Source organism: Eucalyptus grandis, chromosome 1 (genome assembly GCF_016545825.1).
Source record: "Eucalyptus grandis isolate ANBG69807.140 chromosome 1, ASM1654582v1, whole genome shotgun sequence".
In the NCBI taxonomy this organism is placed as follows: domain Eukaryota; kingdom Viridiplantae; phylum Streptophyta; class Magnoliopsida; order Myrtales; family Myrtaceae; genus Eucalyptus; species Eucalyptus grandis.
This window is the reverse complement of record NC_052612.1, coordinates 51,818,139-51,834,173: the sequence shown is the minus strand read 5'-3', so window position 1 is coordinate 51,834,173 and position 16,035 is coordinate 51,818,139. Positions and strand designations below refer to the sequence as shown.

General features: G+C 42.1%; 2 protein-coding genes across 2 annotated transcripts; one reads left to right on the top strand and one right to left on the bottom strand.

The window, feature by feature from the left end:
* The first annotated feature begins 7,016 nt into the window (after window positions 1–7,016).
* Window positions 7,017–8,495, top strand: LOC104449503 (protein PSK SIMULATOR 1). The gene has a single exon (XM_010063684.3). It carries the CDS (start codon window positions 7,017–7,019, stop codon window positions 8,493–8,495), a length of 1,479 nt encoding a protein of 492 aa, XP_010061986.2.
* A 1,341-nt stretch (window positions 8,496–9,836) lies between these two features.
* On the bottom strand, window positions 9,837–12,964 carry LOC104449494 (cysteine and histidine-rich domain-containing protein RAR1). The gene is made up of 6 exons (XM_010063672.3): window positions 12,702–12,964; window positions 12,389–12,391; window positions 12,221–12,303; window positions 11,138–11,307; window positions 10,338–10,573; window positions 9,837–10,229 (listed from the first exon to the last, which is right to left on the bottom strand). Exons 1-6 carry the CDS (start codon window positions 12,789–12,791, stop codon window positions 10,134–10,136), a joined length of 678 nt encoding a protein of 225 aa, XP_010061974.2. The 5' UTR covers window positions 12,792–12,964; the 3' UTR covers window positions 9,837–10,133.
* Window positions 12,965–16,035: the final 3,071 nt, after the last annotated feature.

Sequence of the window (16,035 nt, the reverse complement as noted above, 5' to 3'; positions counted from 1 at the left end):
TTTAGCGGGTGAAAGACCAAATTATGCGGGTTTTGGCATGAAAGATGGTCTAAGAAAAAGATGTATAGGTGCTTCATGCTTGATGAGTGATGACAGCGAAAAAGCAAAATGTCCTGTTCCAAGCCCATCTCGGGGGAACATTAGGTGATACAGGGACTTTCAATTGGGTATGTTCTTTTAGCTAATTCCAGTAATTGTAATTGTAATTGCCTCATGGCTCCTTTAGGTCATTAGCCATTTCAGGCCAATCATGCTGAGTAACGTGTGCGAATTGCATTCTGAGTTTTGAACTGCATTTACGTTAACTAGTCTCCCTAATGAGGAACTCAATCAAAGCCAGGGGAAACGAAAAGAGAACGGATTATTGGCCCATTCGCACGCAATTAGCTGAATATTGATCTTGTTATTCTGACTTGTTAGTTGAAACTAAGGCTGATTTAGAGGGAAAGAGCTCCGACACAGATGCCTCTTATGCAATTAGAATGGTCTTCGATCCACTAGAAGGGAGGACCTCCCCGTAATGCACGAAAGAAACAGAACACACCTAAACCCCTTGAATCACTGCACCCTACTTCATCATGAGTCATGACAAGTTCCTTAAAGTTCCTCCCCTTCCTTTTCCTTTTTCTTCTCCCTTTCGGGTCGAAGATGCGTCTCTCGAAGCGTTGCAAAGCAAAGCAGAAACTGAATTTTCTCAGGGCTCGAAAATTTTAAATACACGGACCCCTCCTTTCCCTTTGGAACATTCAAGAGACCCCCCATCTCGCATGATATCACCGGCTCTCTTTTTCATGCAACCAAATCATTAAACCCCCCGCCTTGTACCGAGAATCTGAACGCAAAGAGCGGAACATTCCCTGTTCAGTAGTCCCCAGTGTGGTGGTCTCCATCCCCGAAATAATGACCCCTCTGGCAACTTTCTCCAAAGTGATCTGACCGGAAACAGCTCAAGTTTTGCACCTTTCCTTTCTTGATTTGGATGTGCGTACGCCACGGCATGAACCCGCTTGCTTTCTCTTTTTCAAAGGTGAGAAATTCCCCGTTAATCGTGTGACGTCTAACGAGCAATTTCTACCCACTAGGCCAGTTCGCGTCTAATCTATAGTTGTAATGTCGGGCATGTGGGCTGGGGAGGGGGCTCGAGCACGTGCGAGGCGGTGAGCATTATTTGGTCTACCACGGACGTACGATGATGATGACACACGTGCACTTGGTCCGTCAATGTTTAGCTCAAAGGGACGACGAATGTGTAATGGAAAAACTGCTGAGGGATCGGGACCATTCTCTTTTCTTGAAGGCTCTGTCGAGCAAAAGCGGGACACGAGCCCCTCCAATTCGATGAAAGCGCGAGGCCATGAGGTGTGTTCTCTCATGCGCAATATCGTCCCTCCCCACTAAAGTTATTTTTCCCCCTATCCCCACTATTTCTCTTTCCACATTGCAAAGCGCGGCCACGATCGAATTGGAAGTCCTTGGAGATTTTGGGAAAGAAAAGCACTCGTCGATAGTGGGATCCAGAGGAGCTGCATACGTATGACCTCTGGTAAGGCAATGGACAATCGAGAGCGGCTTTGACGTTGGAAGGGAGCCTCACGTTTCCTTTACATCGCCCACGAGAGTCTCTTCATTCATGGATATAGTTCCAACCCTGTCTGACAACGACATCCACCACCGTGAATCAGAGTAAGTAGATGCGGTACGAAAGTTCAATTGGTGCACGTTTGTTAAAAGGAATTTCGACTCATCGACAGCATATCACGTACAATCAAGGAGAACGCCGTAGATAAGCATTTGAGATGAGTCAAATGGACCCCGTTAAGAGATTTGGTTACGTGACTAGATGCGCTATCGAGCGAGCTCAATGTGCGTCGTACTCGTTCTTGGGGCCGCTAGCTAACCCGGCTAAGTGGGTATCGACCGACGTCCGAGTTCGAGCGTGGCCAAGAGATCTGCTCCCGAGTCAAAGATGGTGATGGGAGCTACTGTCCCCACGATCTCGAAGGTTCGTGCGCACGCATCTTCTCCACTCTCGCCAGATGATGCAAATTTGCATATGCAAAGATGTCAATCTCCACAAGCGAGTAGAGCTCGCATGGAGATTGCTACAGAAGCGCCACAGGACGGCGTACGAAATGTGCGGGTGTACCGAATTTTGGATTCGACCCTGAAAACGAAAAAAACCTATGTACACATGAAAGTAGATGTTTTCTAAGGGAGATAGCGATATGTGGGCATGTAAATCAAGGGTCTACACTAGGAGTAATCGGCAAAATATTGATGCTAATAACAAGAATACTAATAATTTTGATCAAGCTGATGAAGTGACTAATCGTTTCTCGATTTGATCCTATTCTACTTAGGAATTGGATTGATAGGACCTGTTCCCCATTTTGAGATTGGGATTCAAACCGACTAGTCATGGGACCGGACCGATTGGTTCGGTTTGGTTCTTGGGTGGTCCAATGCAATCGGTGAAAGATTGCGGTGATGCACCTAATGCACCGAATTTAAAGAACTTAAATTTCATTTGACTAGTCCTACTATTTCTTTTTTTTTTAAGTGAGTTTCCCCGATTGTATATTGCAGATTTCCTAGTTTGCACCGAAATAATACACTATAAAATTGATGCAGAAGCATATAGTTTATGAATATAATGGACTCGGAGTGAATCAAAATCTTCTTAGAACACGCAATTTGAGAAGTAGGTTCATTGCATGGTATACTAAAAGACATAACATCCTCTACGATTCTTTGCCTTTTATCATCGTACATGTCAATCCAAGCGCGGTTTCTTTATATGACAGTAATCTCAGCGAAGCAATCGATGGAAACTGCAGCATCGCATCGCAATTCAGATCTGAACCCCCCTCCCTGATCAACACAATCTCGACCAATTGCAGCACGACAAGTGTGCGTGCGCGATTGGTGGGTGTCTACTCAGTTAGCAACAGGTCGTGGTCCGGCTTCTGTTCCCAACCATTTGTTTGGAGATCTCTGGATTCATCGAAACCAGCATTGCGGTGTTCGATTGCTCTTCTGGCTTAAGCGGCTGCAAATCCCGGTGCCTGCGGGGTTCTCTCTTCCGTTGTCTGTCATCCGATCTTTTCACTATTTTTTTCTATGTTATATGGATTCACACCTGTGTACATCATTTCGGGGTCGATCTTAGTTCTTGGACAGCAAAGCTGGATTATCAAAAAAAAAAAAAAAAAAAAGGAACAAATAAGGGAGGGGAAAGGGTAATAAATTCCCATCATGATCGTTATATTTCATGCAATTGTATCGCTAATTTTTACTTCGGTTACCTTCACAACCAACACCCTCGAAGCTCTCCACTAACCTAACGGGAGAGAATTGATGTAACATCTTTGAAAATTGACACCCGGATCAACATGAGTCGTCATCGATCTTTCACAATATTTTCCTGGACATACGCTATACTTTGACCGTACCATGCACGTATTTTGGTCTTTATATGTTTGTTATGAAAGAAATTTGAAAGGGAAAGCAAAGTTGAATGGTGTAATTGCAAGCCGCATCACATCAGTACAGTCAAACACCAAAAAAAAAAAAAAAAAACTGTGAGGGAGAGAGATAGTATTCATAATTGTCATCATGATCGATATATTTCGATGCAATTGTAATCAAATGGCCAATTTTTACTTCAGTCACTTTCACGACTGACACCCTCTAAGCTTTCCACTAACCTATGGGGAAAAAACTGATGTAACATCCTCAAAGATTGACACCCGGATCGGCAATGAGGTGATTGATTTTTCACAATATTTTCACCGCACATTCAATATATTTCGATTGTACTGTGCACGTATAGTCTTTGTACGGTGGTCATGTACTAACTTTGAAGGGAAAGGAAAGTTGAATGGCGCAATTGCAAGCGGCATCACATCATCACTACAGTCAAACATAAAAAAAAAAAAAAATAAAAAAAAATAATCTGTGTGGGAGAGAGAGTATCCCTAATGTTTGAGAGATGATATTAGTCAAAAGGCAAGGGAGAGAAGCAGCAGTTGCCTATTCATATCGGGACAAGTAGACAAGGGCACTTGCGGATTGCCGAGTCATTGGTCGGCGAAAAGAAACTAGGGGTTTAGAGGTTAAAAAAGAGAGGGCTACTGCAGATCCAGAAGGATAAACATGGAAAAAGAGAAAGAAAAAACCACCAAATATGGAAAAGTCAAATCTTCAAGAAAAGATTATCATGCTTCCACAGCCACATGAACGCTCACTCGATGACGCCAAAATCTATCGAAGACCCAACCAGCCACTTTCCACTGTCCCATGTCCAGTGTCCATGTGAGGTGAATGAGTAAGTGGGGTTTGCTTTTCATCTCTTCTTCTGCTCCTGCTGCTTCTTCTTCTTCTTCTTCTTCTTGGTTATAGTGGGCAAATCATTTTCAGCACCATAACATCATCTGCAGAACCACAGTTCTTGTCAACTTTCGGGGGCACTGTTCCCTCGAACCCTAGACTGCCCTCCCTCCACTCCTGTCAACCATGTGGTTATCACTTATTCTCGCGAATAGGGCCTAAATTGGTGATGACGATAGAATTCGTATTCTAATGTACTTCGCATCGCTACGGTCTTGCTTTGAAGTGATTTTAAATAGCGTGTACGCAGCAGTAACAATTTATCTGAACTGACGAATTAAGTAATTCCATGCATGATTTGGGTAGACCTCGCATGATTTGATGGTCCAATTATATTGAGATGTACACACCCAATACATGTAAGTACACCTCTTTAAACTGCGTTTTGCATATTTGACCCCCCAAAAGAGAGAAAACTCCATTTCGTGTCACTATATGTATCTAAAATTCAATTAACTTAAGCTAGGTCATCCTTGAAAATGATTTGAAACAATTCTAAAAACATGTAACGACATTCCACATCAAAAACAGTACAGTAAAATGTGAACTTTTGTTTACCATTTTGCTAGAGTGAATTTTTTGAAGCATGAGAAAGATATAGATGACTATGAAAAATGACCCAAAGATTAAAGTTTAATTTAAGATCTGTATTATACGAACGATGTTATCAACGAAAAAGGTAATGACAAAACATCATCAGTCCTTGAACTTGTACTTATCGATCAATCTAATCCCAAAATGAAATTAAACAGTCTCATAAGTAGTGGAAATTGGATAATCTATGTGATGGAAATCGAAAGTGATAGATTTCCAATCGAACGTGATTTGTGTTGTGAGGGCTTCATTGTCCCTAGTGCGTTGTCATCTACTGAAACCCTACCATTTTTCATACGCTCAGGGATCATAATCATGGATTCCAAGCTAACATACCAAAATGATTCGGGACAAAGGAGATCACTCCATTTCTCTTTGCTTTGCGGGGTCACATTATTGACCAGCCAGAACAAGAAAACACGCACCATAATTAGGACTGTTATCTCATAATATCAAGCCCAAAAACAAAAGAATCTCGAACTAAAACCTCGATCGAGTGGTCCTTGACCGTGCGCGATAAACCCTTTTTCGAGTAGATTAATCGCAGCACTCGATCATGTGAACCGCTCAAATGGATGAGCTCGGCATAGCGGGTCTCCTTTTGATATAATTATATGTTTCTGAATTTTTCGTTTTCCTTTCTTTAGTTTTTCGGGCTCGACCTCATAAAGTGAAAGTATCTAACTGATCGAACTATATAAGAATCTGAGAGTTCTCGTGCCCGGTCCACCTTATCATTCCACACAATACCCAGGGGGGCCACTCATATGTATTCAAGATACAATCTCTCAAATTGATTAGAAAAAAATAGTGCGCGGTCTAAATTTCCTTTTCTTGCTCTCTCTTCCAGAGTCATTATTGCTTATTAGCAACCACAGACGAATGAAGAAAAGATAAAGGGCATTATGAAAGATCAAAAGGAAGAGGACGATAATGGTATGGCCCTCTTGCCTTATTTTAGAATGGAGCAGCATCTAAAGTTAAAAGTGCTTCTTTGCACCCTATAACAAAAGTGCCCCAGCCGCTTTGATTCCTCGAACCTTTATTATAGAAAATAAAAGTACCATTTCAAATTTTCAAAAAAAAAAAAAAAACATATGAAATTAAGGTCTAGGCCATTCCAAACACCGATCATAGAGAGACTTCGTGTTTTAAGGAAAAATAAATAGAGAGACTCCGTGTGGAAATCTAAGCTAGTCTCTTGACCTATATTTCCCTGCATACTGAAATTGTGTGTATTAATTTGACGGGACTTGTGATAATGCCAACCACTAATAATGGTTACTAAAGGGAATAATGACATAAATGGTCCGTGAATTTTGATTTAATATGCAATGTGATCTTTGATTTAATTTGTTTAAAGTGTTTTTTGAATTTTAACTTACCGTTCAATGTGGTCATTGAATTTTTTTATATATATTCAATGTAATTCATGACATGTATGAAAATGTTCATTGTAGTATTTCCATTAACTCAAGATCGGGAATAATATTGAATGTTTTCATATAATCCAGGAGTTAAATTAAACATGTATAAAAAAGTTTAGGAACTAAATTAAACAAATTAAGTTTATGAACCATATCACACATTTGATCAAAATTCAGGGATCATTTATGCTATTTTCCCTTATCAAAATGGCAGTGGTATATAAATACAAAAATTCCAAGTCAATGAATTGTGTTGTATGATTATAGTATAAATCTCGTGTTAAGTTGTTAACAGTTGTCATTTCATGAAGCATGACAACTTTTTTTTTATAGAATATCAATACTCCTTGATCTAGGGTAACATCTCTCTCTCTCTCTCTCTCTTAGAGAATTTTAAAATGAGTAAATGAATGTTAAAAAAAGAGGAGAACTTCACACAAAGTCTCATCAAGGCTGAAACATCCCACGAGCGTCTCAGCTGCTTCACTCTTCAACTTCAAACCCCCTCCATTATCCTTTTTCCTTATCTTCTCCTTTCTCCTTCTCCTTCTCCTTCTTCTTATCATTATAGCTTGAGTAACGCAAGCGCATACATATTATACAAACATGGCTCTGGAAACATGGGTGATCAAGGTGAAAACCGCCCTATCCCACGGCTTCGACGCCGTCAAGTCCGGCGCGCCGCACCCAAAGCTGCTCGGCGGCAAGAAGCGGAGCGTCGGCGTCTTGGCCTTCGAGATCGCCGGGCTCATGTCCAGGCTCCTCCACCTGTGGCAGTCCCTCTCGGACAAGAACGTCGTCCGCCTCCGCAACGAGTCCATCTCCCTCGAAGGCGTCCACAAGATCGTCTCCAACGACGAGGCCTTCCTCCTCGGCCTCGCCTGCGCGGAGATGGTCGAGAGCCTCCGGTATGCGGCGAGAGCCATCGGCGTCCTCGGCAAGCGTTGCGAAGATCCGAACCTTCAGGACTTCGAATGGTTTCTTGGCGAGTTCGCGAACACCGGACGCGACTCGAACCACTGGAGCCTGAGCTACAAGGACATGGAGATTTTGACGAAGAAGATGGATCGGTACGTCACCGCGACCACAACGTTGCACCGAGAGATAGAGGAGCTCTCAGTACTGGAGAGCAGCTTGCGAAAAACTCTCCAGCTTCACGAACAGCAACACGACTCGTCTTCGCTGTCGCTGTCGTTGTCGTTGAAAGAACAGAAGATCATCGAACTGCAACAGAAGATAACGCTTCAGAAGCAGGAGATCAAGTGCGTCAGAGAGAAATCTTTGTGGAACCGGAGCTTCGATTCGGCGACTTTGACGTTAGCGAGGTGTATATTCACGAACCTAGCCAGGATCAAGCTCGTCTTCGGGCTCGGAAATCGTTACATCATTGCCAATCCATCATCTCTACCGCGCAGCTTGTCGGCTTCGGCGACCGTTCATCCGACCGAAAATCCTAACCACTTCATATCAGGACCGTTGAGAAGCCCCAAGCAAGAGGATCACCGGAAAAACGATACCGACGATTCTTCGGCCAATGCCTTCTTCGAGTCTTATTCCAAGCTCCTGAAGCCGCCGCCCACGACGCTGGGCGCCGCGGCGCTCGCGCTCCACTACGCGAACCTGATCATCGTGATGGAGAAGATGATCAAGTCGCCGCAGCTGGTCGGCGCGGACGCGAGGGACGACCTCTACGCGATGCTGCCGAGCAGCGTGCGGTCGGCGCTGCGGGCGCGGCTGAGGGGGGTCGGGCTGTGCCGGGCGGGGGACCCGGCGCTGGCCTCGGAGTGGCGGGACGCGCTGACGAGGATCCTCGGGTGGCTGGCCCCGCTGGCGCACAACATGATCAAGTGGCAGAGCGAGAGGAGCATCGAGCAGCAGAACACCGACCTGGTGCAGCGGACGAACGTGTACCTGCTGCAGACGCTCTACTTTGCGAACACGGAGAAGGCGGAGGCGGCGATCACGGAGCTGCTGGTGGGGCTGAACTACATCTGGAGGTTCGAGAGGGAGATGACGGCCAAGGCCTTGTTCGATTGCACCAACTTGGGTGGTCTGATCAATAATATTCCAATCACATACAGTTAGTTTTGGCCTAATCTCTTCCTAACTTCTTCTCAATTCTCATCTCCCTCGACTCTCCACTTGGTGCAGAGAAATCTGGGTTTGTTTCGATTTCTACTTTTCTTTTTCTTTTCTTTTTCATTTCGAGGTTCAGATCGTCGGGGGTTCGTTTTGTTTCCGGCCACCGATCATCTGTACGTATATGGCGATATATACCGATTGGACCCGTGTAAAGAAAGCGACGTGGTTTTTGGGGGATCGAATTTTAATCAATCAGAGCTTGGCTTGCCAAATCAAAGCTATAGTTCTACAAACGACGGTGTCGTCAAATCTTTGTAGATAATCGTCATCTTTTCTCTTTTGTCCGTTGCGGGTGATTGCCTTTGTCGAAGTACGATCGACTATAATTCCAAATGAGCACCCAGCAATTATTTTCCCCGAATTGGTTTAGATACTAAGCAGTTGATCTTGCTTGATTCGTATACCCACCGGAGCGCAAAGAGAGAAGTGCCAACTGGCTCGACCATTGGAAGCTTTTGAGTCCTTGGGCGTGGATGGATGGGGTCGTTTCTCATCTAATCTAATCTCGACTTTGCATATATTTTAACTTTTTCTCTCTCTAACTCGCGTTTGAGCCCTGTTAAAGGAGATGGGGAACATCGCTTGGCTAGTTGCTAGTGACCGAGTATTATTTTATCGGAGGGTCGGGGACGAGTGCCCATTCCCCATTATTACATTCGCCATGTGCATTAATCCCAGAGACCGAGCCGCGGTCAAGTCTAAATAAATCCGGAAGCATTATCTACAAAGTGTCGTGTCGGCCAGTGCTTCCTTTCTTTGCCAACGCTCTTGTATTTTATAATCCTCTACTCATCATTAGGTTAGGTTTTCGGACCCAGGAAAAAGGTCCTCTTTAGTTATCAATTCCACGCGAACGAATCTGATCAGAGAGTAGTGGAAAAAGCTGGTGGTTCCTAACATTGGAATCGCGTGACCTCATTTAAGATATGTGTCATGTGGCCACGACATGGCAGATGTATTTAATGAGACCACTGTGCTGGAACATGATCAATTCCGGTTTTGCTTGAGACTGTAGATGACCTGTTGGTTTTAAAAGGCCCATCTAAAATCCCTACTGACTCGAGATCATATCTACCCTCCATATAGCTATATGCTTATCTATTCACGCCAAATTAATCACGGTCGTAAATTAAGATCCCGTCCCACCATCAAAATGTTATAAAAAACTACTCCCACATGCTTTACTCCGAAGAAGCACCGCAGCAATCACCATGTCACTTCGAGTAAGATAACATACGGATGCCCTGTTATTAATTTCAATTACATCATGACAAGCAAGAACCATTTAAAAGACGCTTCATTTTGGGACTTCCCGAACCAGAATGATCGGGAAAACTGCTTAGAGAGAAGAGAAGATTACCCCGAATCTAAGAATAGTGTTTCACAACACAGCAATAATTAAAGGGAAAGGTACAGTTAAGCTAATCACAGTTGAGAAGCAGGATATCTTCTTGACATTGTCGATACCATGTCAATCAAGGAAAACAGTGGAATTTTCACTGCAAAGGATAACAACTACCACTCCAATATCAACTCCCGATACAATCCATACAAAACCTTATTGCTACACCTTAGTGCTCCCTATGATGCCGGATCTGCATTATGCCATCCCTTGGTACATGGTGGAATGGTCATGAACTCATCAAATTCCTTAACATGAACGTCACAGCATTTCCACTGAGGCGCAAACATGGCAAAATGGTCAAAGATATGATTCAACACAAGAAGCAATATCTATATAAACAGGTACAGTAAGAAGTTCTTCATTGAAGAAAGAGATCATACCCCTCTCATCCTGTCGTGGAAAACAGCAGGCCCAGGATGGAAAGAGCAGGCTATCTCATGATTATCCTTCTCTTTAAAAGTTTGACCGCATCCTTTATTTTTGCAAGTCTGCGGCTCATTTATGTCGATTATTCTCTTTTGTGGAACCACAGAGATCTTGGCATCCTTACTGCTTTCAACAGCAGGTTCAGCATTTGCATTTGCCACATCTATGTTTGTTTTTCCAGTTCTTGAACCTGAGATGAAATCACCAGTTCGGATGCATGAAATGCTGAAAGTAGCATGACCTATAACAGCTTCTCAACAACAGAACTTTCAGTAATTATTTATATTATACATAAATGTGACTCACAAGTGATGGCACAATTAATTTCTCTATCTAATGCTCGTATTAACCTAAGGCCAAAGAAGATGAGATCAGTAAAGACAGGGAGATTCTTTAGAAGAGATAGCTGCACCATTCACTTCAAATAGCCCACTCATGTGATTTCGTTCTACTTAACAATCAAATCTTAGCTTGAGGCACAACATCAGATATTATCCATTATATGAAAGGATTGTTTCTGAGGGCTGCAAACTTATTCAAGACAACTATCATTTTCCATCCAAAATCTTGGGGAGTAAGCTCTACCTATATTGGAATTGTAAACGAAAAGGTTCAACTTTACAATAAGTTGTAGTCGATATGAACTTGCATATTATCAAATTAATTAAAGAATTTCTACGTGAAAAATGTACTACGATCAAAACAGTATGACGCTATCAATTAAAATTGAAGGAATTCTTTATGAATTAGGTACCATGATCAGAACAGAAGAAACCCTGCCGACATCTCGCGCAAGACTCTTTTGATGATGCATTAGTTGCAGGTGCAGCACTGGTGGCAGCACTGGTGGCAGCACTTGGAGTCTTAGTAGCTGTAACTGCCTTGGTTGATGGCTTTTCAGTAGTGTGTTTGCCTGTCTTACATCTAAATCAATGAAAAAGGCCCCTACGTCAACATCCAGCTCAAGGAACACCTTCCAAATAAAACGACTACATAAAGTTGACTCATTCGAATAGAACCGCTACATTTATCACATCTCTCTAAAAAGACATACTCTACATATACATACATCCATAAAATTTATTGATGTCATAAAGATGGCCTTCAGCAAGTGCCACTTTATTTCATTCTGCAGAAATAACTTTAAATGCATGTCTGAGTTCGAGCAAATGAGTATGCATTGACCAACATGAGAGGGCATATGGTAATTCAATCATGTGCATTTGACACCATCTTGCCCAAGTTGGATAATCAAATCAACCGGTGATTCACAGTACTATGAGTACTCTTTCCACATGGTGAAAAATTTCTTTGCTCAACATCAAAGAAAGTAGGAAGCAAAGACCTGATTTGGAGGTGCTTGACTTTCTTTGCTATTTAAAACATAAAACAGCTGAGACATTATTGTATTCTAGTTCATGTTCTGAACTAACCTTGAAAAAGGACCAATTTAAATTGCTTTCAACTTGCTTTCAACACTATACGGATAAACATATGCACTATACGTAACATATATCCGAAATAACCAACTACATAGATTTCTTTTTCCACAGGAAACTGTTCTCCCAATAGACTACTTTACGCATACTCCAGCACTCAAAGACACAAGAAAATTTTTCCAACGTCTGATTACCCAATAACACCATCAAACAATGATAGACTCTTGGCATCGAGAGGATGCATATAAGAGCACGGTCATCAAACAGAAAACCTCCATGAGCAAATGCCATTCCTATCAAGTCCCAAAACCAGGTAAATTGCAGTTCTACAGGGTGCCTACATGCTCACACTAAGTCATCAGCCTCGCGGAGTTAAGCAATTAACAACACATACATACCCAGGAATTCCCAGAAACTCACTAAAATCATGACTTTTCTTCTTGCAACAACTCCATTCTTTCATCCCATCGTGAAATATAGGCTGCAGAGATTAGCATGCGGATATAAGTTAAGGCAACGAACGGGGGCACAAAAGGAGCGGAAAAGCAGTCAAGACCAAAACTTACACCCTGGTGATGAGAGAGGAACCGCGCCGTCGCGAGTCAGCAGCAGCGATGCACAAAGAAACAGAGATCAGTCAGCAGAGAACAACGCTCGCTCTTTTTACAAGGAATACCCAAATTGAAAGCGCAAGAGAAAGCAAAGCGGGTTTTCATGCATGCTTCGCAGCAACCGCAACTCCGAACATCTTCAATTCACGCAAGGAGATCAGAATCAAAACCTAGGGAGGGACTAAGCACGCACTAATGCAAATCCGGCGGAGAGCACGTAATCGATCCGAGGCGCAGAGAGCAAAGGAGGAGGATTTTCCGAGCGTACCGCGGGGTGGTAGCGGCAGGAACCTTCCGGATTGTCGTCCTCGGAGAAGGAGGCCTCGCAGCCGATCCTCTGGCACCGGACCTTCGCCATCCTCGCCGCGCCGGAGCTGGGTCGAAGTCAATGCGGGCGGGTCAATGCGAGGGAGTGAGTCAAGCTCTGCGCCAATCTCGAAGCAAGAAGAAGGATCGAGAATCAGATTCCACGAGGGAGCTTTAAAGCTCGTTCAGGTAGGGTAGAGTCCGGTCCAGAATTTGATTCTCCCCCCCACAGCACCCTTCTTAACCTTTTCCCTTTGAATCGCGCTTCGTTTTTTCCTTCTGGTTGAGAAGATGACGCCGACATGCGATGGGCCGCCTCTTGATGAAGCCCAGGCCCACGCGGGAGGACGCGACGATGGGCCTCTACCCGCGGGGAGCTGGGCTGGCGAGTTTTTAAGTGGGGGGGCATTTTTGTCCGTTCATTATTAAGGGCGTGCCGTTACCTATTTGGAGGCGTGAAAATTGCTTTGACCCTTTGTTTTAGGGAGAATGACACAACATTTTGACCAAAAATATAAGGTGATTTATGAATTTTTTAATTTATTGAACGTGACTCATAAAATTAAAATCAATGTATAATGGAATCCCTGAATTTTTAATCTACTTAATTTAGTCTATATTTTTTTTATATGCGTTCAATATAGTACTTAATCTCTATGAAAATATTTAATATTATCTCTAAAATTGAATTAGTAGAAAAATAAAATTGTATATTTTCTTAGAGACTAAATTGAACATTTGCGAAAAATTCAAAAACCATATTGGACAAATGAAAAGTTCATGAACCACTTTACACATTTAATCAAAATTCAAGAATCATTCATATAATTATCTATCTATTTATTTTATCCTCCATTTTTACAGAAAAAGTCTAAGCAAATTACTACCTCTTCTTCAACTATCTACAACCTACAATTCTGGACCTCGAGCTTGTGATTGATTCTCACTAATGATGAAATGATTTGCTTTGAAATGGAACATGTTGTTCCAATTTTTTTATGCTGATGTTTGTTAAAGAACTCACAATTCCCAATTTGGTAGGCTCTACGAATTTCCTATGACCGATCCCAAGAAAGAATGTTTCTCTTGGTATTCGATAATCGCATTTCGTTTCTTCGTCTTTCAGGTATATCAACTATAATCAACCCCCATGAACAATGTCGTAACAAGTAGCAAATACCAAATTTCAATCTATTCTCCCATGCAAGCACAACCCTTCACTACGTGGAAGTCAATCAGACCGATTTAAGCAGACGATTAAGGTAAAAACCTAGTCCACAGACATGACAGATTGGCATCAATATGTACACTATAGACAACAAAATCCCTATGTATGTACAAAGATGCTGTGAGCTGGTTCAGATTCAGTTGTGAACTCGGAGCATCAACTAGACCATTGTGAATGAATGTATATCTGAAAATAAGTGGCATTGAAACCCAGTATTCACGGTTAATTGAGATCACCGTGCTGTTCTCCCACGGACAAAAATACCTGGTTAACCTTAAAATTATTACAGAAACCTGCTATGCACCTCTAGAGACCTTCTCCTGTGAGGATAAACAATTTATGTGAGTGTTGCAGTAACCAAACGATTAAACAAGATGACAAGAAAATCAGACAAATATTCCAACTGTCACACTTTAGAATTGTAACTTGCTCCTGACATATTCATGAAAGAGAGAGAGAGAGAGAGAACCCAATCTGTGTGCCGCTTTCTGAAAGGAACATGAGTACACCCAAGTTCATCACTACAGGTATCAACTTGAACAGCAGAGGAGTCGTCACCTGCAAGATCATGCTTGATTCAGAAACACGGTATGTATAAACCATGAGATCAGGCATTTCTATGACTCGGTTGGCTCATAAACGGTTGAAACCTATGCGCTAAATTGCAGACTATTGCCAATTGATACTTGCCCAAGAAGTACCTAAATGCTTACTTATCAAGTAAAAAGCTGCTAATTGATTGATAGTTACTTTTATATAATAAGAATATTTTCCCTACGCAATAAGTAACTTCCCCATAATGAAAAGTACCCAATAATATAGCTGCGTTTAATTAACTTCTCTAACTTTGCCAAAAAAAAAAAAAATGCAACATTCGCAACCTATTAGTGACTAATAACTTCTCCACGTTGTCAATAGTAACATACTTATGACAAACTAATTTATCCTTGATCAAAAGTTAGTATTAGTAACTCCCTCATGTTAATAGTTACTTTCTTAAGCAATATAACTTTCAATCTATTAATGGACTGTAACCTTCACAGATGAAAGGAATTTTGTATGTTACTCATACAATTGACCAATTCCTAAAATCTTAGAAGCTCACTCAGCATGCATTATTGTATTCTAGTTCATGTTCTTAACTAAGCCTAAGAAAAAAATGAGAGCATGTGCCCAGCCACTTCTATCTCGTTTTGTTTTAAATTATTCAACAACTAATAGCTTGATGGATCTTGTTGGGTATTTACGGTACTATTAGATGCTATAACTTTGAAATCTTAGTGGGGATTCAATTGAAGTTGAATCAACTGTGGCCGAAGTAGAAAATGAAATAGCGGTTTAAGATTTTGCTGGTGTCCACGTAGACCCAGCTGCCGAGGCCATTGCACTCTCTCATTCCATTTCCTCTACTTTCCTTCATCGATAAAAACTGGGTTCAGCAGGATCCGAGACCAAAATGACCCCTACCCAAGTCTCGGATGAGGAGGCGAACCTCTTCGCATGCAGCTGGGCGACCACATCTGCTCTCCCCATGGTCCTTGTTGGCTGGGTCCACCTTCATGTGGGGCCCAACTAACATTAAATTAAAAAACATAAAAAGAAAAGAAAAGAAAAGAAAAGAACAAAAAGAAGTGGAAGTGGGGGTCGTGCAAGGAGTGCGTCCAAAAGTGAAGAGGAAAGAGAAAACGAAAAAAAAAAAAAACTGGAAGCAAGAGAGAAGAGAAGAAAGGAAGAGGGCTACAACTTTGCGAGGGCCAAATATTGATGGAATTGGTTCAAATTTCAGTATGTTGTTCGTGAGACCGAGGGTTACTGGTTGATGGTTTTCAAATTGTTTGTTGACACGGACAAAGTCAAGGAAAACCTCTGAAATTCTTTCAATATTGGACCTTGGAATCGTCTCCGAATTCTCCAGTTGCGATTACGATTTTTTTTCCTTCAATCTTATTTGTCTACTTATGTGGTGAAAAAAGATTATTATAATATTGATGTTGAGCCTTTAGTGTGTGACTAAAGAAGAATAATTTGTGTATCTGCTATTATTGGTGATTAGTGGATTTTTTTGGCG

What these genes read in the sequence shown, in the direction of transcription:
- LOC104449494 (XM_010063672.3), bottom strand. Translation starts at nt 12,791, where the DNA reads ATGGCGAAGGTCCGGTGCCAGAGGATCGGCTGCGAGGCCTCCTTCTCC. An exon ending in TTTCTTCTGTTCTGATCATG is followed by an intron (nt 10,574 to 11,137) that starts GTACCTAATTCA and finishes ATTTCATCTCAG; the next exon opens with GTTCAAGAACTGGAAAAACA. An exon ending in TCCACGACAGGATGAGAGGG is followed by an intron (nt 10,230 to 10,337) that starts GTATGATCTCTT and finishes TTTGCGCCTCAG; the next exon opens with TGGAAATGCTGTGACGTTCA.
- LOC104449503 (XM_010063684.3), top strand. Translation starts at nt 7,017, where the DNA reads ATGGCTCTGGAAACATGGGTGATCAAGGTGAAAACCGCCCTATCCCAC.